This window comes from Aythya fuligula, chromosome 1 (genome assembly GCF_009819795.1).
Source record: "Aythya fuligula isolate bAytFul2 chromosome 1, bAytFul2.pri, whole genome shotgun sequence".
NCBI classification, from domain to species: Eukaryota; Metazoa; Chordata; class Aves; order Anseriformes; family Anatidae; genus Aythya; species Aythya fuligula.
In genome coordinates this window covers 13,004,029-13,025,115 of record NC_045559.1, presented here as the reverse complement: position 1 = coordinate 13,025,115, position 21,087 = coordinate 13,004,029, and the positions used below count along the sequence as shown (strand labels likewise).

The 21,087-nt window shown below is 40.8% G+C and overlaps 1 protein-coding gene across 2 annotated transcripts in view; it reads right to left on the bottom strand.

The window, feature by feature from the left end:
- Positions 1-19,444, bottom strand: part of GSAP (gamma-secretase activating protein) — a 46,440-nt gene extending 26,996 nt beyond the window's left edge. For both annotated transcript variants that reach the window (XM_032189078.1, XM_032189086.1), the window contains exons 1-12: positions 19,303-19,444; positions 16,042-16,115; positions 11,886-11,942; positions 11,142-11,211; positions 10,764-10,820; positions 10,521-10,609; positions 10,053-10,122; positions 8,925-8,974; positions 8,082-8,186; positions 7,095-7,154; positions 6,340-6,383; positions 3,531-3,616 (exon numbers count right to left, since the gene is read on the bottom strand). In XM_032189078.1, the coding sequence (XP_032044969.1) occupies positions 3,531-3,616; positions 6,340-6,383; positions 7,095-7,154; positions 8,082-8,186; positions 8,925-8,974; positions 10,053-10,122; positions 10,521-10,609; positions 10,764-10,820; positions 11,142-11,211; positions 11,886-11,942; positions 16,042-16,115; positions 19,303-19,387 (847 nt within the window). In that variant the 5' untranslated portion in view covers positions 19,388-19,444. The remainder of the gene's footprint in view (positions 1-3,530; positions 3,617-6,339; positions 6,384-7,094; positions 7,155-8,081; positions 8,187-8,924; positions 8,975-10,052; positions 10,123-10,520; positions 10,610-10,763; positions 10,821-11,141; positions 11,212-11,885; positions 11,943-16,041; positions 16,116-19,302) is intronic.
- Positions 19,445-21,087: the final 1,643 nt, after the last annotated feature.

Sequence of the window (21,087 nt, the reverse complement as noted above, 5' to 3'; positions counted from 1 at the left end):
AGCACTTGGCATCTGTCAGAGCATGCATAATTTTTAAAGTAGCAGCATCAGGACTCGTGAGGAAGATTGGAGAAGCTCCAGCAACCCACAATGCTGTTTTATTCCCAAAAGCTCCCTTCCAACACTACAAATGTATTTCGTGAATGCAGGAGGCTACTGTATACACTGTTCTGTAAATTGTGCAGCATGCAAGTGAATGCAAGTCAATTTGTTCAGGCTGAAGTGTTGGTGGGTGTATATGCAAGCTGATCACAACAACAGTGGCTGCAGGGAGCTATTACTGCGACGTACACATTCAACACCAGGATCCTGGTCCAAACGTTAATAAACTGAACTACAAGCAATAGAAAATATCAAATGGTGCTTTGTTAACACAGTTGCTGATCTGAGACACACGTGTTTTCATCTGTCCAAGCAAAGTTACATCTGAGACTGCCTCGGAAGTCCCATTAGTGCAGCCAGAGACTGGCAATGCAAGACAAACTCCCTTCTCCTCACCAGTGCTCTCTGCAAATTAGAGCTGGGTTGTGTTGATTCAGGGCAAGCTTATCTTCCTATTGCACCTATATGGTAAAAGCTTTCTGCCTTTGCATGACCAAATCTGTCCATTTCAAAAGCCTTTGCAAACAGGACGAGCTGGAGCTAAATGCCATAATGTGAGAAAACTCAGATGAAGATATTTCTGAAAAGGTAAGTCTGTCCAAACATATCAGGAAAAAAAAAGATCTCAACCACAACAAAGAAAAAACAGCATCTAAAAGTAAAGTTCTGCTCATATAGGGTAGCAGTTACTACATTCAGCAACATTACGAAAACAACTGCAGTTCATACCACCAAAACCAGAGTCTCATATGAAATACATATGGAGACGGGAAGTTTTCCTAACTTCAAACTCCTGGTTTCTGTCCAGAACCTTAGGATGCAAGGCAATAAGTTTTTCAACATGGCATCTGAGCACCACAGTTCAAATATGACATTGGATTAGCTCACTTCGTTTAGTTATGTTGGTTTAGAAATGACTGGCTGCAGCTAACTTCAGCCATGCAAACATCTCTCATTTAGATTCCCTCTACAAAGCAAATGATAAAATACAGATAGCAGCAACCATCCCCTGTAGATGCCTATTTCTCTCCATAATTAGAATCCAGACGCTTAGCTTTTAGGCAGATAAAGTTAGGTGAGAGTAACTCAGTGTTTATTTCATCTTACTACCTGCATTTTTTTGGAATACCAAGTAAATTTAACTTCTAAAGCATTAGAAAATGTAACAGCCAAGTATTGTTTGAAGAACTACTGAATTCTGAGCATATAAAGTTAATTCTGAGACTAGAACTACTTGATCTAAGCTAATCTAGAAGTACACAGCGGTTTTTATCTGGAGACTTTTTGTCTTGTTTTGCCAAGTGTAAGGAACAGGGCTACTTTTCTTCTACTGCAGCAGTTTGAGAAATAAAGAGTGATTTCATTCAGAGATCAGATTGGCAGTAGCCAAAAATAGTTCATTAAATGGGAAGCTGCATGGAACATTCCATTTAGAAGTTATGCCAATCATTCTTTGCCAGTGATAGCTAAACGATACAAATAGGGTATCAGCACTGCTAGTTGATGCATGCTAGCAGTTCATGCTAGCAGTTCCACAGAAGGCATAGTCTGTGCCCCAAGGAGAATGCAGTCTTGTCTTGTAAAACACCATAAGCAAGAAAGACAAGAGGGAATTTCAGTTCACATACCCACACCATCCTTCAACAACTACATATGGTCTCACTGCCAAAACCATTTGTTCTGAACTGCAGCTACTCCAAATAAACTGTGCAATGTCATCCTCAGTTTTAAAAAACAACCAGTGAAGAGCCACATACAATAAACTAACTTAGTAAATGTCAAATTATGTTTTGCATTAAGCACAATGTTCAGCATGAGAAAGGTTCCACACAATTTAAATACTGCATTGCCAGATGGAAAATAGCATTTTATTTCAGGGTAATCAAACAATAGACTTGATGGAAGACAATTTCATCCTGGCCTAAAAGGAAGTGACTGACTCTAAGCAAACCCTAGCAAAGCATAGCTTTTAAAGGAAACAAGTATATGAATCAATAACCTTTTCTGTTCTTAGTCAGGCAGTTTGTATATGAAATGCACATAAAAATACTCAGTCTTGCTAACAGAGTAAAACTAACGTAATCTACATTCGCTATATGGAAACTTGGTTTTCTTTTGCTTCTAATTCCTTCCCTGTAATCTTTAAGTGTACCGTCTGCCCTGGTAAGAAAAAAAAAAAAACATATAAGGAAACTGTATTTCACTTGACTTGCCTTCATGGTGATTTCAAGGCAACTGGCAAATACCTCAGCAACTCATCCATGTGCACAAAAGCATCCTTAGAAAGTGAGATGTGTCACAGTAGTGGCTTTGCATCACACCTCTACACAACTCTCTAGACTATTCAAAGGTAAACCGGATACCATCTGCTTGGCTGATACCCCGCTTGGCTGTATGGTCTAATTTAGAAGTTGAAATTGTAGGTGTCTGTGATGAACAGATGTCTCTCGAGACTAGTTTTTAACCAAAAAAAGCTCTAAGATGCATTAGGATGCAGGTTAAAACTTATATCCTAAGGGTTTAAGGAACACACCAACATGTAAGTATTAAACCACTAAGTATCACATGCTCAGTACATACCAAGTACCACATACTTGGACCCACTATCACATACTGGCATTTATGTGAAACTCTTGCAATCTGTAATGTAGATGCTCCGTTTATGCACATGCACTCTGTAACACAGTTACATGCAATGCCAGATACCCAGACAACAGACCTCACCAACACCTTCCCTGCATTTACTTTCAAACACATATTTGGTCAGCTTTAACATTAAACGGCTCTAACATAACACATGACCGAGCTTCAGGACTGCTCCTGCTCTGAAACTACAATAAAATGCTTAATCAGAAACATTTTGCTGTATGGATGCACTATATCAGTTCTTTGGAGCTGAACTAGTCACTGTCTCAGTGTTAATATGTAAAACTCCAAGTAGTCTTCAGCTTAACTTATTATACAGCTTTCAGAGGGTAACCAAACTAAACAATAAAAAAGCTGTGTACTTAAAATTAAGCATTTATTAATGAGGTTAGAGATTAATACACTGAGTAGTTTTAAAAGTTAACGTGGTTAACCTCAATGAAATATTTAGAAAGACCAAATAATGTGAAAGACTAAACTGTATACTTACCAGAAGCTAATGTTTGTCTTTTTTTTTTTTTTCCCCCTAGGGGTATTGCTAGAAAAGTTTCCAATCTGTAAAGAGCTATTGATTCCTCCTGGGATACAAAACTACTTGCCTTCTCCCTGTTATCTGTCACGTATACTCTAAAGGAATAAAGAAGTCTCACACATGCAAAGAGTAACAACTATACATGTATATAATGTATTACAAAGAAATTCCTAGTAATCAATTATGATTACACTCTATGATAATTACATGTGGAGAGCATCATAATATGACATTTGTATTTATTCGTCACCTGCTTTACTTGTAAAAACCCGAAGATTCAAAGATTTGGATGTAACATCTTGGTCTTGGCAGTCATCATATCCAAAATTCACTAGTCTATGAGCAAATAAAGATCATTAAATAAATCAGTTCTTCATCCACAGTGACTCATCACAACATAAAGACCATAACAGTTGCAATATAATAAAAATATACTAACTGAACTATAATCAAACATTCTCTAATGCAAGCTAAATCAGGCTTTAAGTGATCAGCTCGACGCTGTTAGCTATAAGAATCACAAGACTGTGAAGTTACCAGAAACCAACAATTCTTATTACAACTGCATGATTTCATATGCACTTCTTGCAGCATAACCCAACCATTCCAACTTTGATGTGCAAGTGAGTTTTGAAGAAGTATCAGAAATCCTGTCACTTGTTGTGCCTGTGAATTCTATGGCTTTGCAGTCCAGCTGAACCATTCTTGTATCTGTAAAGCTACATTTAAATCTGCAAGCAGGCACACCAATTCCAGTGGAAGTACTTGAAAAGGAAAGGAAAAAAAAATCATGCTCACATGGAACATGTGATGCCATGATATTCTTTTTGTCTCATGTTGGTTGTGCTTTAATGTTTTTTGGAAGAATAACAGAACACCCCAAGTTGGAAAAGACCCACAAGGATCATCAAATCCAACTCAATATGAAGGAGGGAAGGGATGCCATCCAGAGGGACCTGGGCAGGCCTGAGAGGTGGGCCTGTGATACCTCATGAGGTTCAACAAGGCCAAGTGCAAGGTCCTGCAGCTGGGCCGGGGCAATCCCAAGCACAGACACAGGCTGGGTGGAGAATGGATTGAGAGCAGCCCTGAGGAAATGGCCCTGGGGGTGTTGGTAGATGAGAAGCTCAACATGAGCTGGCAACGCGTGCTTGCAGCCCAGAAAGCCAACTGTGTCCTGGGCTGCATCAACAGCAGTGTGGCCAGTGGGGCAAGGGAGGGGATTGTGCCACTCTGCTCCGCTCTCGTGAGGCCCCACCTGGAGCCCTGTGTTCAGCTCTGGGCCCCCCAGCACAAGAAGGACATGGACATATTAGAATGAGCCCAGAGGAGGGCCATAAGGACGACCAGAGGACTGGAGCACCTCTCCTACAAAGACAGGTTGAGGGAGTTGGGGTTGTTCAGCATGGACAAGAGAAGGCTCTGGGGAGACCTTACAGCGGCCTGCCAGTGCCTAAAGGGGGCCCTACAGGAAAGCTGGGGAGGAACTCTTTGTCAGGGGTGCAGTGATAGGACAAGGGGGAATGGCTTTAAACTAAAAGAGGGGAGACTAATTAAATTAGATACTCAGAAGAAGTTTTTTACTCTGAGGGTGATGAGACCTTGGCACAGGTTGCCCAGAGAAGCTGTGGGTGCCCCATCCCTGGAGGTGTTCAAGGCCAGGCTGGATGGGGCTTTGGGCAACCTGATCTGGTGGGAGATGTCCCTGCCCGTGGCAGGGGTTGGAACAGGGCAGTCTTTAAGGTCCCTTCCAACCCAAACCATTCCGGGATTCTATGAACTCCTGGCTCTGCACAGGCCTACTCAAAAATTACATGTCTGAGAGCATTATTTCAGACAGGCTTCTTGAACTCCATCAGACTCTGTGCCATGAGCACTTCCCTGGGCAGCCCGTCGCAGTGCCTGAGCACCCTCTCACTGAAGCACCTTTTCCTAACATTCAACCTGAACCACCTGTGGCACAGCTTCATTACATTTATATTTTCATATCTTTAAGATCTAGAAGTCCTAGTTTTCCCATGCAGAACGTACAACAGATAGTTCTAGTCAGTCTAGATTGGTTTGTTTGTTTTTTGGGGTTGGGGTTTTTTGGATGGTTGGTTTGGTTACCCTCTGCCCCTCCCAAAAGAATTTGGCTCCCACAGTGATATTCACCTGAGGTTTTCTGCAAGAATTTTGGAGAAAAAAAAAAGTACTGAAGCTCTTAGAAGAGTTGGATATTTTTTTTTCAGTACTAACAACAAGAGCATATATTGCCCATTTTGGGCAACCTGCATGTGCAGGAGCACTGTGCTGAGCGTTCTGCATAGTGCTGAGACATCCTGAGCACCCCATTCTGGGTAGGATGCTACTCAGCTACCTTCAGTTATTGATATCATTAACTGTTCAGATATCTGAACAGGCCCTTTTGGAACATAAATTCAGCTAACTGTAGATAGATGAGGATGGGATGAATTATGACAGAAACTATCCTGCTCTTCCTCAGTTAAGAGGGAACCTAAGAGGGCCTTAAGGAGACAAGCTCAGATGCAGTCACTGTAGGCAGAATCTATGAGTCTTAGCCTTTGAAACTGCAGGCTGCCTGGAAATAGCATGCTGGAGAACAAGAACAGCACAGGCAGTGCCTCATGGACAATAAAAAGGAGCTACTAGTCTGGTTAACTGCCCAGTAAAACATGTAACAGCAATTAAAAATGGAGAGCTTCCCTTGACAGGAATTTCCACATCACTACTACAGCATGCCCAAGACTGAAACAACTCTCTTTAACTAGGTACCAAATACTCAGAGAAATGGTGTTTTAACATATGGCTAGCTCTTTAGACAAATCATTTTTAAAAACAGCACCAAAAAAGCATTCAAGGATTAAATTACATTTTACCATTGATGAAAATGAGAAGAGCTGGAGGTTTGGACAAAAAAATGTGTCATTCAAATTATTCTTATGTTCCAGTACCACATAGGTAACTCCAACCAAAGATACTATGGTTCTAAACCACATTTTACTTCACTTTATAAAATATTACTCTATATATTAAAAGGAAAACAAACAGATCCTTACTTTACTCGTGTGTCAGTCACAGAAATATCCAGGTGTGATTCCAGCTGTTAATCAAAAACCAAAACCAAACCTGTTATTTAGTGAGATCAGGATGATTACTGAACTATGTTTAACATTTCAGCCCAGTAAAATGTGTCACACATATTTCAACAGATTCAACATTTTAACAAAGACCAAAAAAAAGTTTGTATATCCTCTATAATCCTTACTGTCTCAGACAAGTCATAAAAGACTCTTAGAAGATATGAGTATCAATTATGAGACAGTTAACCTCTTCTATTAGAGCAAATTTTAACACCTGGGACAAAAGTTTAGTGGTACTTGTATGCTTAGTCTTTTTAGTTTTTATGTTCTCTGTCTTCTGACAGCAACAGATTTTTCTGTCTCACTGAAAACTGCCTCAGTAATCCAGTTTTTGTCTAGTGTTTGATAATCCTGATTTTCAATACCCGAGTATAAGATCAGTGTACTACCATGAGTATCACATACTTCTAGGTTAGTATCCGTGCAATTCCTCTGAAATTACCTTACCATGGTGCAATCTGAATATGCATGAATAAATTCTTGAAAAGAATACAAAACAAGAACAAAAAAACAAAACACACAAAAAAGGAAAAAACAAAACCAGTTTCCCTCTGCAAAACGTCTGTTTTTGAAGATTAAACAGATACTGAAACTGATCTCATTATCAGTGCCTGGAAGATAAAATTACATCCAACTCAAAACTAGCATATAATAAAATTCTAATTACTTACTATTGTGTTAAAATTTTCATCAGGGTAAAACTGGACACATTTTAAAGTACACCTTGATTCCTAGAATGAAGAGGATATGTTCTTTAACTAATTAAAAACATGCACATCATATAGACTGGAAAGTGGATTCCCCAGCGTTCTACACACTTAACACGCTTTGCTAACAAATATGCAGAAGTTAGGGGACAAAAGAAGACATTAAAAACCACATATAACCCCCCACAATAGCACTCTGACATGCTTCCTTCCTGTCTCAGATCATTATCTACCAATCATATAAAATTGCGTGGGCCCTCACTTCAACACAGCATTACATGTCTCACACACACACACACACACTCTAGAATGTTAAACAAAAACTTTTTCACAGCTACCTGTGTGGCAAAAGGAACCGTATCTTATTTTGGTCAGTTCAAAAAGGATCTCTCAAACAAAAACAGGAATGTGTTTCTCCATCACGGTTCACTTCCTGTTATTTCCTAACACTTCTTTGGCAGCTAAGAGAAAAGTAGACTTTCATTTATGCAGAATACATCAAATGCAAGTAGTCCTTCAGGCAAAACAAACAAGCAAACAAAAAAAACGTGAGGAGTTTGAGCATTTCTAGCCAAGACTGAACTCATTTGGTACATTCAGTATGCTGTACACAGGCTTACTTTTCAGATGTGAATTCTGTAGAAGAGGCAATACACTCCCACAACTTTTAGTAGATTTAGATCCTTTTGAACAAAAGGCCTTTTTAAAGCCAAGAAAACTAACAAACCCATCCATTTTTAGAGGAAGCACTGAGACTATCAGTCTTCCTGCAATTACTATGCACAAATGGCTGTTCAAGCAAGCCTGGCTTTTGATTTGGGTTATTTGAGACAATAACAAGACAGCCTATAATGGAAACCAAACTCACACTATTATTACACCACACTCTCAGAAAGCTTCACTGTTATGAGACAGACAGGAACAAAACCACTAGAATAACACTGATTTCACCTTTGGAACAATGTAGAAGAGTCTCTGTTCCGTCATATCCCATTGTGCCCAAATGAGATCATCTGCAACTCTGGCTCTTGGAAGCTGACCTGAGTTTTGAATCACCTAAAGGGAAAGAAAGCGCATTAGAGGTCATCACGTAAGGTTCTGTAATGATTACACACAGACTGTGCTTTAAAGAGAAGAGCAATGACAGAAGAGGCTCAAATACTTTGGTGCTTGAAGGGAATATGCTACATGTCAGCAGCACAAGGGCCACCTCTGCTGTGTGCAAGATACTCAGGTTCAAGATCAGAAAGTTTCTAGGGTACTCCAACTACAAAGTATTTCCAGAGCCTAGATTTCCTCCATAAAATGAAACATTGGGGTCTGCGACACAATTTGTTAGTATATTAGATGTATGCTTATTAAGAATAAATGCTTTAAGTGGAACATGCACATTCAGTTAGCTGAAAATTAATTGATGTTTGAAAGCAAAAAACATATTAGACTTTAAGTACTGTGAATGTTCCAATCTTTTTTTTTCCCCCTCTAAGTTTTGTGTCTTTTTTTTTTTAATGAATCTTTTCCTGGGACACTTGGACTCCCAGAAGGCAAAGTCAGGAAGGTGATTCTACAAATACATTGAATGGTTTAAAAATAAACGTACCCTATGTTTTCTTCCAAATTCTAACATCCAGACAAATTCAGAAACAAAGTTACTTTCCTCATAGATTACTTGATATACATTTTTTAAAACAAGCTTTGTGGTTAGCAGGATAAATTGCCAAGTTACAAAACAATTAGCTAAAATTAAAGGATAGATGCTTACATTCTCAAAACTCAAGATTTTTCAGGACTTACCACTTTGTGTTCTTCTTCCGCAACAACACAAATATCAAATTGTTCAATATCTTTAAAACAATAAAAAACATTTCAGTAAAAACATACATTTTTTACAGGTTTTTATATTGTTAAACAATTTCACCTCTTAGAACGTTAAGGGAACCCATTAGACCCAAGAAAGCTCAACTCAGTGCAAGAGATATTTGATGTATGAACAGAGGTGCCTACACAGAGGCCTGGACTTCTTCCTCTCCTGAGAGGGTGGCATCAGTGGTACCACCCAGGGCAAGCCGTCCTCTGCCCACATCATTGCAGCACTGTCAGAAGAGCGCTACATGGAACATGCCAAACCAAGCAAAGGATGATGCTTGCAGAGAAAGAGCATGCACAGCTGCATGCTGCTCTAGCCCTGTTTCACTTCCTAGCAGGAGTACCACCTTGCAAGCCTTCCCATGCAAAGCTGCTAATAGTTACTGGTAGTCTACCTATGTTAGGGGTGCAAAATCAATCCGAAAGATTTTATAAACGGGACTGGTTTTGATCAAAGCCCTAAGTGAACAGATTATGAGGTTAACTCTGCCTACTTAACTCCAGCTACCTAAAAATCGGCATCTAGCTTAGCAGAAAAGACAGGCCTCCGCAAAAAGATGGGAAAAGCCATGTCAGTCTTTGATAAGAGTAAAGGCAAGACTGCCTTTTGCAAGTGTCCCCCTCTATCCATTCTCACTTATTAGGCTGAAACTCCCACTACATGAGGCTCAACATGCAATGTAAAGCCAAATCCAAGGAACTTTTGTCCTGTTCTTATCCCCTTGTCATGCTATTAAATCAGAATCCATTTGTCATATTCAATGGGGCTATTCTAAATTTCTACAGGCAATTATAAAAGTATAATGTAGCTTTTCTAGAATTTAAGATGACTGATGAATGCATGAACCAAGAAAAAAAAATGCAAAGCTGTCCATTCTTCCAACGCTGAAAAAAATCTCATTAAAGCATATAGCTTTTGAAAGACATTCAGGATACCTAGAATAGTTCATATTTTCTTTTCATTGTTTTTCCCCAATAAATGACTATAAAAAAACAATCCCTGATGGGCATCTTAAAGGAGAAGAATGACAATGTACTTTCAAAATATTAACTCACATTTATCTTCTGAAACTAGCAAGAGGCGACTTTCTGTAGAAGTATTTCTGCCTTCAACTGGATAAAGGAACTATACAGAAAGTTTCACAAAAGTAAGTAAATAACTACAGTTGTTTACAGCACTTATTTAAAATATTTAGCTGAATAGTTACATATATTTAAATAAAGCCAAGCACATGCATGACATTCAATTCATAAGAACAGCTATTATTACAGACTAAGAGTCATCAATCACTATCACAAGCTTAGGGAGACTGAAGAGAGGGGAAAAATGTAGCCTACACCTTAGATAAATCCTACTTCTAACATTTTACAAGATTTCTCATCTTTTTAGTGTACCAATGTTTTTGTTACATTATCTCTCTCTCTCTTACAACACTTGCAAGAAACATGAGACTTTTCTGGATTCTATCACTTTGTCCACACTGCATTAAGAAGGTTTGCATTTAGATTATTTGAATGATTTACCTGTACTCGAACACAGCTATCCACAGCCTTCAGGACTCTCACATTATTAACAGGATGAATTTCAATTAGCAAGGTTAAATATTTGGATACTGCAAAAAGAACATGTTTTAGATAAGGCTTTTTTTTTTTTTTTTATATATATATATATATATATATATACACTTTTATCACTAAGAGAAAAAAAAAAGAAACAAGAAAGAATAAAATACTTCTAACAGTATTAAAACAATCCACTTGTAGTACCTGACTGTAACAGCCGGCTCACTCTTTCTTCCTCTGTGTATTGACGGAAGCTGACCGCTAATCCAGAAAAAGAACACAGCAAGCATGCTATTAATCTTACTGAATACTCTTGGAGAGCAAACATCACAAACATTTTACAAAAATATGCATTTTAAGAAGCAACAGAAGCTCCCCCAGATGTAGGAGACATACATAAATGCAGGTAAGAGAAGTGAGCAAGGGGTGTGTTGGAGATTTTTCTTTTACTGTAACAGTAATGACATGAGCAACACAGGGTTCAAAACAGACCCATATGTAATTATAAACTCAAATGTATCATACAAATAACCTAAATCATCTTTAATGATGACAAAAAAATGAATCATGAAACATATTTACCCAGTAATGTCCTTTCACTGTTGACTGAACAGCTGATTATGCGCAGATCTCTCTCAAACATATAGAGGTGCTATAAAGGAAATACATCAGCAACAATAAATTATTTTTAACTACATAAAGATAACCATTTAATTACTACTCCTTAGGAAAACATCACTGAGCAGTTCACCTTTTCATTTCTAAAGCAAATCCCTCTTAAATCAGACGAACTTCAAGCCTCACTTCTGTCACTTCTCCTTTTCCTCATTTGTTTGTTTCTTAATGGTTCTTTTGAGCTCTAGTTGCCACTAGAGCCGTACAGCAAAGCTTTACATCAGTATGAACTCTTACCCATTTCATACTGTTTTGGGACACCTGCAAAGACCCGTTATCACGGTTCCAACCACTGAACCGTGGTGCATTCAGTTTTAAATTTTTTTCTCACAAATAGTAGCACCAGACAGACCGAGGAGGCACACATGACAATACAAAAAAATCATTTACTTTTAAGGGCACATGCTGTGTTTAAGAGGGGACCTTGAACTGGTTGTTTAGAAATCAAGACTCCAAACACGACACTACTACTCCCAAGATGTTCTGTAATCTTAATGCTGCTGAGCATCATGTGAGTACTTTTCATTTCTCTCCTCCATTTCAAACAAACATTTAAATGCTTAAGGAGATGACACACTGTGTTGCGAGGCATCAAAATCTAAAATCCTATAGCATTGCCCTCACCAGGCAGAAGCACGGTTTTGCTCTCACCTCATTTTCTTTAGTTTGAAGGTCGTACAATCCAATATGGGTATCTCTCTGATTTCCCTACAGGTGAAAACAAATCAAAACTGAATGTGCATACAAGTTTAAACACAGTTGTTGTTTCTTCTCCAACCCTTCTTTCCTCTTTTCCCCCCTTCCCTTGGCACACATCCTCATACGCTTCCCTGTCCTGTAATACAGGCAGTTAATTATCTAATTCCAAGAAGGAGAGGCAAGAATGAGAACAGTGTGGTGAGCTTTTTTTTCCCCCTTTCAAAACTAACACATGTGACAAAGCTGAAATGTAGCCAATCCACTGCCCACTGGCTGTGCCGTATGCCACTTGCCTCTCTTACTTCGGTTCTAAACTGGTTTAGTTAGCAAGGAAGAGATCTCTCTGCAGGAATGAGAGGAGACACTACACTGGCCTTGGGAAGATTTAAGGCTGGCATTCCAAATCTCACAGACTTGGGTCGTCACGCCAAAACGGAGCACAGAAACATCAACCATCACCAAACACAGCTTCCGGAGATCTGGCTGCAGGCTGGAAAAAGGATTTCAGTTCTACCTTAGGAAACAATATTCAGCCTTTAAATAGTATTTCACAAGCTCAAATGAGACCATTAGGCTGCTGCCTTTGAAAAGAAGCATAATATACACCCTTTCTAGCTTATCGATAGCAACATGCAATGTTTGGGACACTCTAAGACTATACAGACCAAAACTTTCTGGTACTCTTTAATATGCCTTATATCTTCAAACCATGTTTTAATTTAAAAAAAAAAAAAAATACTAATTTTGCTTTGCAGCATATCTTGTTTTGCAAATCAAGCTGAAATCCATTAATCAATATGCTCTAGGTATATGCACTAAATTGCTAAACTGTCAGAATTAAATCCAGCCACATCGTTTGTACTCAAACAATGAACATCATTGTTTTTAATTACAGCTTGAGGGGTGGGGGGAAAGGGTAGAAATCTATGGTTATTTACAAAGTTATGGCATCTCGCCCTGTGAAATTAAAACAAAAGCCTGAGTATTCTCTTCCTCAAGGGTCTATTTCTAAGTATTTCATTACTGTTGTGGCTGTGACAAAATTCTTTTGACTTCTAGCTTAAACAAGGGAAACAAAATGCCTTTATGTTAAGACATGGGCTTCAGGCCTGCTAGCTTAAGGTTAAGCAAGTGATTTCACAAATTGCCATTCTTTCCAAATGTGTCAAACTCTAACATCCTCTGTACTTACTACTGAAAAATGCATTTTACAAGACTGGTAGCAGGGCTACATCAGTGTCCAGCCCAGTGCAGAAGCTAATACATTTGCTTTCATGTTTCCTGCAAAGATTCCTGTTCCAGCTTTGCAAAAGAGAAGCCCTGGCACTAGCACTCATCTCTGTTACAAACATCTTCCTTTATGCCAGCTTTCAATGTCACGAATGACAGACGCTTTCAAACCCAGAGTACTGTGCAATACTCTAAAACACACTTGAAAATAAAGCTCATTCTCCACCCTCCCGATTTCAGGAGGAAGGTATTTGGTCTTCTATTTCTGAAGAGACATTTAGAAATACCATTACACTCCTGAAACAAAATTATCAGTCCTAAAATTTCAGTCCTGAATTAAGGTATCTCTGTCCCAAGGTATGTCTGCATCAGCTGCAGAAACAAATAATTTACATCTAAGTTGGTACCAACAGTTTCAGCCAACAAGCAGAATTTGTATTGATCATAGAATGGTTTGAGTTGGAAGGGACCTTAAAGATCATCTCATGGCATCAGCCCCGCTGCCATGGGCAGGGACACCTCCCACCACACCAGGTTGCCCAAAGCCCCATCCAGCCTGGCCTTGGACACCTCCAGGGATGGGGCAGCCACAGCTTCTCTGGGCAGCCTGGTCCACTGTGTCACCATCCTTAAAGAATTTCTTCCTTATATCTAATCTAACTACATGTATAACCTTTCTGGGTTTAAAGCCATTCCCCCTTGTCCTATCGCTACACCCTCTGACAAAGGGTCCCTCCCCAGCTTTCCTGCAGGACCCTTTTAGGCACTGGAAGGCCGCTGTAAGGTCTCTCCCGAGCCTTCTCTTGTCCACGCTGAACAACCCCAACTCCCTCAACCTATTTTAACAGGAGAGGTACTCCAGCCCTCTGATCATCCTCATGGCCCTCCTCTAGACTCATTCTAGTAGGTCAATGTTCTTCTTGTCACCACAAGAACAGAAAAGAAAGGGGCAGGAAATAATTGTATACCACACACTACAGACAACTTCCACTGGGAGAAGCATCACACATTTAATGCAACACTACCTTAAGACACATTTGCTATTTGTGAAAACACTCCAGGAAGCATCTTCCAGTTTGCCCATAGCAAGTGTGAAAAAAACAACGAATGAACCACACTTACAGTAAAGCAAACCGAGTATGTCAGCAATCCTCTCAACACAGAAAGAACCCAGACGTTGGCTCTTCCTTCTGCAGCCTGACTCATTCAAGAAGAAAGAGATTAGACTACTTTATAATGGTAAGAGAACAGGAAAATAAAGGGGCAGCAGCACCTCCTTCAGGCTGGCGTAACAGAGGTGAAAATTGCAGCAGAGCTGTGCAGTTTGCTACCCCTAGTTCTCAGCCATTGTCACCCAGCCATTCCTGCCACAAAGGCTGCAGAGGTCACTTCATTCCCTGAATCAGGAAAGAGAAACAACAGCGCACATTTTTGGTGTTGGCTTTACCTCCAGATTCAGGGTTAGGTGTTTGAATCCTCCTTCAAGTCATTGACCAATTCATTCACTAGAGCCTGGCAAACATTTGTCCCCCTTCTCCACCTCACACACCTCCTCCCAAGGCAGAGGCCACAAGCAGCCATTTCTCTAAATTCCCCTGGTTTGACCAGATCTGCACTGACTGTAACAACATCTTCGACACCTAGTATGTGAGCAGACACCTACATTTAGATGGATCAACCTTGAGCTAAATCTTACCCTCTTCTGCCAGCTGCAAGAGCTGGAACACCACACGAGGCAGCTGGACTCTGCTGTCAAAAGTCCAAGAAGGAAAGGAGTTACTCGAAGCTCGGTGTGATATTCCACAGGTGCTGGACAGCAGCGACATCACCCATACATAGATCTCCTTTAAGGAGCTAGGTAGATTGTCTTTATTAAATCTTTAGAGATTTGAGTAATATTAAAAGAAATGACACTTTGTTGAGCGCTGTTTTTATGACTCCTGTTGCCTCACAGTCTCCCCTCCCCTCGCTGTACCAAAGGAAACATCCACCCACAGCTGAAGCACACTATACCTTGCTGAAGGCCTCACCTCTTCCCTTAACCCTAGTGAAGCTGGAGAGTTTTAGCGTTGTTGAGCCAGAGGGGAATGCAGGACAGCCCTATCCTACTGGAGCCTGCTGTCTGCAGTCATATTTCCCAAGAACCAAGACCCTCCAGAATCCAGCTAGGTTTCCAGATTTCTCTGAGCTGCACAGAGAAGAACCACAGCTTGTCCCCTCAAGGGGAAGCCATCCCAAACCATTTAGAAAAGCCTTGGTACTACATGAATTTCAATCTAAAAGCCATATATATGCCATGAGAGCAGAACCCTATATTAAAAAGGACAGCGCTACATACTTCAAAACATCAAATAAACTAAGATTACTTCCTAGTACTTGCAATGAAGTGCTACAGATGTATCTTAAAGTAACAAAGAAGAAAAACAGAAGCAGAGTTACTGTTACATATATGGTATCTTAACATAGTTATTGGCAGGATTAAACCTTTAACTGAAGCAGTGCACTTGATTTTAAGAGTCAGACCTCCCTAAGAAACTCCCAGGGAGAAAGAACATGCTGCTTATGAAGAGTTTATCTGTTAAAGAAATGTTTTTTTCATGCAGGGTGAGATTCTGGCCCCAAAAAAATCAACAGCAAAAACCCTATGACCTGATCGGGTCAGTCAGTACTTTACTCTCTGTTTCATCACTCTTAACCTTTGTCTGAAGTGGAGATGGGTATTTTCCCATCGCCCAAACCTCCAAGTAACCAGTCAAGTTTTCATGTTTTAACCCCTCCAACCCCCCAAAAAATTAAGATGCAGAGACTCAAGTAAACGTAGGCACACACACAGTGATATTCTCAGGAATATTTTCATTAAGCTCCAAGAGAGATTTACCTTCCAGGTATAAATAATTTTTCCATTTCTTTCAACATTTACAACGCGGAGTGCTGATGAGTTCTCAGAAGTATCTGAAATAAGTATCAAAAGGCACAAGATTTTCACTTGAGCATGTATATCATACATATGCACAATTTATGCAAAGGTACTAAGTACATTTTTACATATAAATGCTTATTTGTACATGCCAGAATTACCACCTTCTTTAAAGACAGACAGAATATTTCTTAGACTGTGATTTAAACCTCATAAACTTCAAAACAAAATAGGTACAGTTTCAAAGCACACAGAAAGTAATTACATTTCTAAATTCCTAATGCCTTATTACAATTGTGATCCAAAATTGCCACAATCCTTTCTGATGAAAATAGAATGTGATTACTCAGTGGTTTACACTCCCAGAAAACTAAAATTGCATTTATCCATTATACACATGATTCAAACAGTTAAGTTGCACTCAGAGCAGTACAGGGAGATAAAACTAAGCATGAGAAAAAGCATCACTTGTCCAATCCGCCCCCTCAGCCCCCAAAGGAATACGTGGAAATAAACCATGTCTTCAGAGATTAGCTCTACAGCAACAAGACCCACAAGATCAAACAAAACATATATGCAATATATTTACAGCTACAAGGGAATTAAGCAATGCAGGTAGGACAAGAAAACATTGGGGGGTTGGGAGGAAGGAAAATATTATACTCCACATGCCAGAAACGTATCTTGTCCCCATTCTGCATTCTGTTTTCTAATCACAGGCACTACATACGTATTGATCCCAGATGAAACTCTTATTAGAAGAAGGAATTTTGCTCTTAATAAGCTTGAGAGATGTATGATTGGCTCTAGTTTTAAGATACAGGTCGCCTGTATTTCAGTAAGCATGATCAAGAACTCTCCACAACTCCTGGCATGTATTTAGTCAAGTTCAATGCTACTTCAGTTATCACTGTGCCTTGATAGGAGTAAGCAGCATGAAAGTTAGCTTCAGGAGCCTGATACTATGAATTAGCTCATACAGCTTGTGGTGACAAGAAAAATAGTGTTTAGAAATATTGTCAGAGGCAAATAATTTAATTGTGAGAGGACCAAAAAAATCCTTACATGCATAAAACACATCACCTTCTCCTAGTTTCAGATCACTCGAAGTACACAATGCCACTATGCTAAGGTCAGCCAGTGACAACTGAGAAAGTCTCAGCTAACCATACATTCCACTCTTCTTTTAGCAGAAGCTTCCCAGAATTTAGCAACCACCACAAACTTTTCAAGGTTACAACATCCTCTAGGCAAATCACGCCTCTCTCACAAAATACTTTCTCAGAATAAAATTTAGCTAGAAAAGAAGGTCCACAATAAATCTCTGTGCCAATTAATCTAAGATCTCTATGTTGGAAAATCAAGAAAGATGTTGAAGAAGTTCTGCTTTGGAAACAAATTTAATGTCACTGAACATTGTTGGTGGGAATACGCAGCCAAAGAAGAAGTGGCAACCATCCCTGCCCTTGGGAAATCCTGCAGGAGAACTTTGCATGCAGAATTAACACTTCTTCCTCATCTCCACAGCTTAGACTAGCAGATGAAGGGCTGAAAAAAAAAAAAAAAAAAAAAAAAAAAAACCAACCCAACCTGCCTGCCCAGCAAACAACTCTTATCAACATACTCAGGAGAATGCAGTTTGATTTCCTGAAGGCCATTATACGCAGCTTGTACAAAAATAAATGGAATAGAGAACAAGGCTGGTTCTCTTCACTTACCACTCCCCTCCCTTGATCACAGCTACTCCCAGCTCCCAGGCCATTAGAAATTCTCACACACTACACCAAGGGGTTTTCAAGTCCACAGCAAATAAAATAATAAATATGAATAACTATAGCACCTGAAATTACTCACAGAGAAGTGTCAGAACTCCTAAAAATTAGTTGCTTTCTGTGAATAGGTATTCCTTTGATGGTTAAATGAATCTTTACAAATTCCCACCTCTCACCTGCACGTTCCTAAAAAAATGAGCATCACACTAGGGGAGGGAAAAAGTCTTTATACAGAAAACTTAAAACACAATACGGAAAAGTCAGTCCTGGCTCAGATGCATCTTCCAATCTAAACTCTGTATTATCAGGTGTAATTACTGACCAACACGTCTGCATTGCATTTTAGAAAGCCTGAAACCATTGTCCCTCCCCCAAACACAAGTCAGCACCTTTCTGATATCTTTATGACACAGATGCATAGGTGAATTGATTACGTTCCAAGATTTTCAGAGTTTTACCTCAAAACCCTTCAGGGGATAGCGCACTGACTGTTTGTCAGTAAACTGCCTTGTATCCGTGAAATAACTTTTAACGGATTTTGTCATAGACAGCCTGGCCATTAACTTTGTTTTTATAAAATCAAAAAAATATATATGTAATTTCTGATTTACAACAAAGAAGCTCTGAAGAAGTATTTGATCACAGCCCCCTAACACGTGAGGCAAGTTAGCTAATGCAACCGAAGGACTTGAGGTTTGGAGTTCCCGACACGGCGCATCAACCACCATCTATTTCTATTGAAGCAATTGTTACGGGGTTGCAATTCTCTCTTTTAGACTACAGTTTCCATCAGTTTTTGAGATAAGAGAAAAAAAAAAAAAAAAAGAAAAAAAATCAGCGCTGAAACGACATGCCTACAGACGAATGAGAACAAACACAAGTGAAAAACCACAGGGCCCAGAATACAGTGGGGTCATTCTTGTTTTTTGTTGTTTTTTTTCCAACCACCACACCAAGCGCTCGCTAATTTCGCTACTGCGCTATGGCGTGACAACCAACGCTACCTAATTTTAATTAGCGCTCCTTCACCGCGCAGACGAAAGTGTTGTTTTTTATTATTTATTTTTGGCTGGGGGGAGGTGGCGGGGGTTTCTCTCCTCAGAAAGGGTAGGAGGGTGGGAGAAGCGGGCATAATAATAATAAAAAAAATACTTTTTGAGAAAACGAAAAAGAGTCGAGGAAGAAGAAACTCGCTGTGAGGTGCAGAAGAGCTTTGGGGGTGTAAAAAGCGCCCTGAAGCCCCCATAATTGTCGCCCCCCTCCCCTTCCCCCGGCTGCACGGACCCGCGGGCGGAGCCCCCCTCAGCGAGGCTGGGCTCTCGCCCTGCCCCGGCTGGGGGCAGCCCAACGCCGCCGCCATTACCCGCGGCGCTGAGGGGAAGGGGAGGGGAAGAAGGAGGGAAAGGGGAAATGCCGGGGCTCTCCTCGGCGCCCCCCGCCGCGGCGTTACCTAGAGCCGCAGCCCAACCCCGCTCGGCCAGCCAGGGCCCCACATCCCTCTGCAGGTCGAACTCGGCCGCCAGGTGCAGCAACATGGCGGCGCCGCCTCCTCACGCCGCCATCGGGCAGCCCCGTTCTCCCCCCCTCCCTTCCTCGCTCCGGCCTCGCCGCTGCCCGCTTCCCCCCAGCCGGCTCCTCGCGGGGCGGCCGCCGCCACGGGCCGGCCCCTCGGGGCAGCTCGGAGCGCATTGGGCCCGCCTGGTGTCGCTCAGCCGCCGGCCCGCCTCGCTCCGGCCCCCGCCGGGGAGCGGAGATGCGGAGCTTGTTCCCGTGTGGGTGTGGGAGCAGGGGGAGCCGCAGGCTGTGGGTTGTGTGTCGGAGCTGTGGAGCTGGAGTCAGTGCTCCTCCGTGGTGTATCTCTGCTGTTCATAAGCTCGGCTGACTCACAGCGCCGTGAGGAATTGCCTGTGGAGTCAGTGTCAAAGTGGAGTCAGCTGGTGGCCGCTGGTTAAAAGGCTCTGGTCACCCGCTACCAGTCTCACATTTAGCTCAGAAGTGTTAGGCGTTTCCCATTAACAGTCCCTGTTTTGCCAGGTTGCACATTACAGTTGTTCCTCAGTCAAGCTGAATCTCTACAAACAGCATTTGCAGCCCAGCTCGGACCTCAGGCTGTCCTCTCAGGCCTCTCTGGCATGATCCTGCTGTTCATCCACCTTGAAATCGTGGAAGAGCAAAGGAGGTAAAGCCTAGTGTGAACTTCAGGACTTCATTCTTTTTTAAGCGTTTGAAAATACTCACAGTGCTGATAAGATGCTTCTTCGTGGCTATCTATAGCACGCCTGTAATTACCATTTCCCTTCTGATGCTGTCTGATGTCAGCGGCTAAAAGTGGCAGAAAAAGTGGATAGGCTGTAATAGCACACACCAAACTACCGTACTGCAAGTACAGAACAGCTTGAACCAGTTCTAAGAGGTAATCCAGTACCAAGCTTTTTCCTTCCTTGCTAAGCTTTATAAAGGCCGGATCAGAATCTGGTACAACTGCAAAATCCAGATGAGAGGCAAGTTGACAATCAGCTGCAAAGCAAAAGTGCTTTCTCTCAAATTCCCTTGGCTACTTTTACAAGTTTATCATAACTTTCATAATCATCATTTTTCTTAGAGCTCATTGGATCAAGTGATTGCGCAAGAATCTGGAATTTTTATTTTAGAGACAGAAAACAGAGATAGGATCCCAAATGGGTGCATTTTGTAAGAGATGAGGTAGGGATAATTCATGATTATGAGTATTTGGAGTTGACTCAAAAAGATTTGGAGTTGATTCAAAAAGAGAAGCAAGCAAAGGAGGGAAGCCAAGCCAAAGAAATGACTGATTCTCTAACTATGTGCAAAAAGGGAAGTTTTCACATGGAGAAAATCTCCTGTGCCCAGAGCTACAGAGTTCAGTTAAGGCCAGGATGAGGCCAACTGGCAGATTTTACATTGGCCTACCGTAAAGCAAAAAATGTGGAGGTGCGTACCTATAACAAATTTTGTTCTCCAAATGCAAAGGAAAAAGAAAAAAAAATATATAGCTGCCCAGTCTGATGGTCTTTCACTGAAAGAAGAAAAAAAAAAAAAAAAAAAAAACTGTCACAGTTCTCTTGTTTCAAAATCAGCTGTGTCACTTAGCACAGTTTTTGAAAGACAGCCCACATAGCTGATGGATGAATTATTCTCTAATGTTTACAGACAGAATCATATGATGATGCTGTTCTTCTAAGAAGAGTATCTTGTGCAATATGTGAAAGGCCTT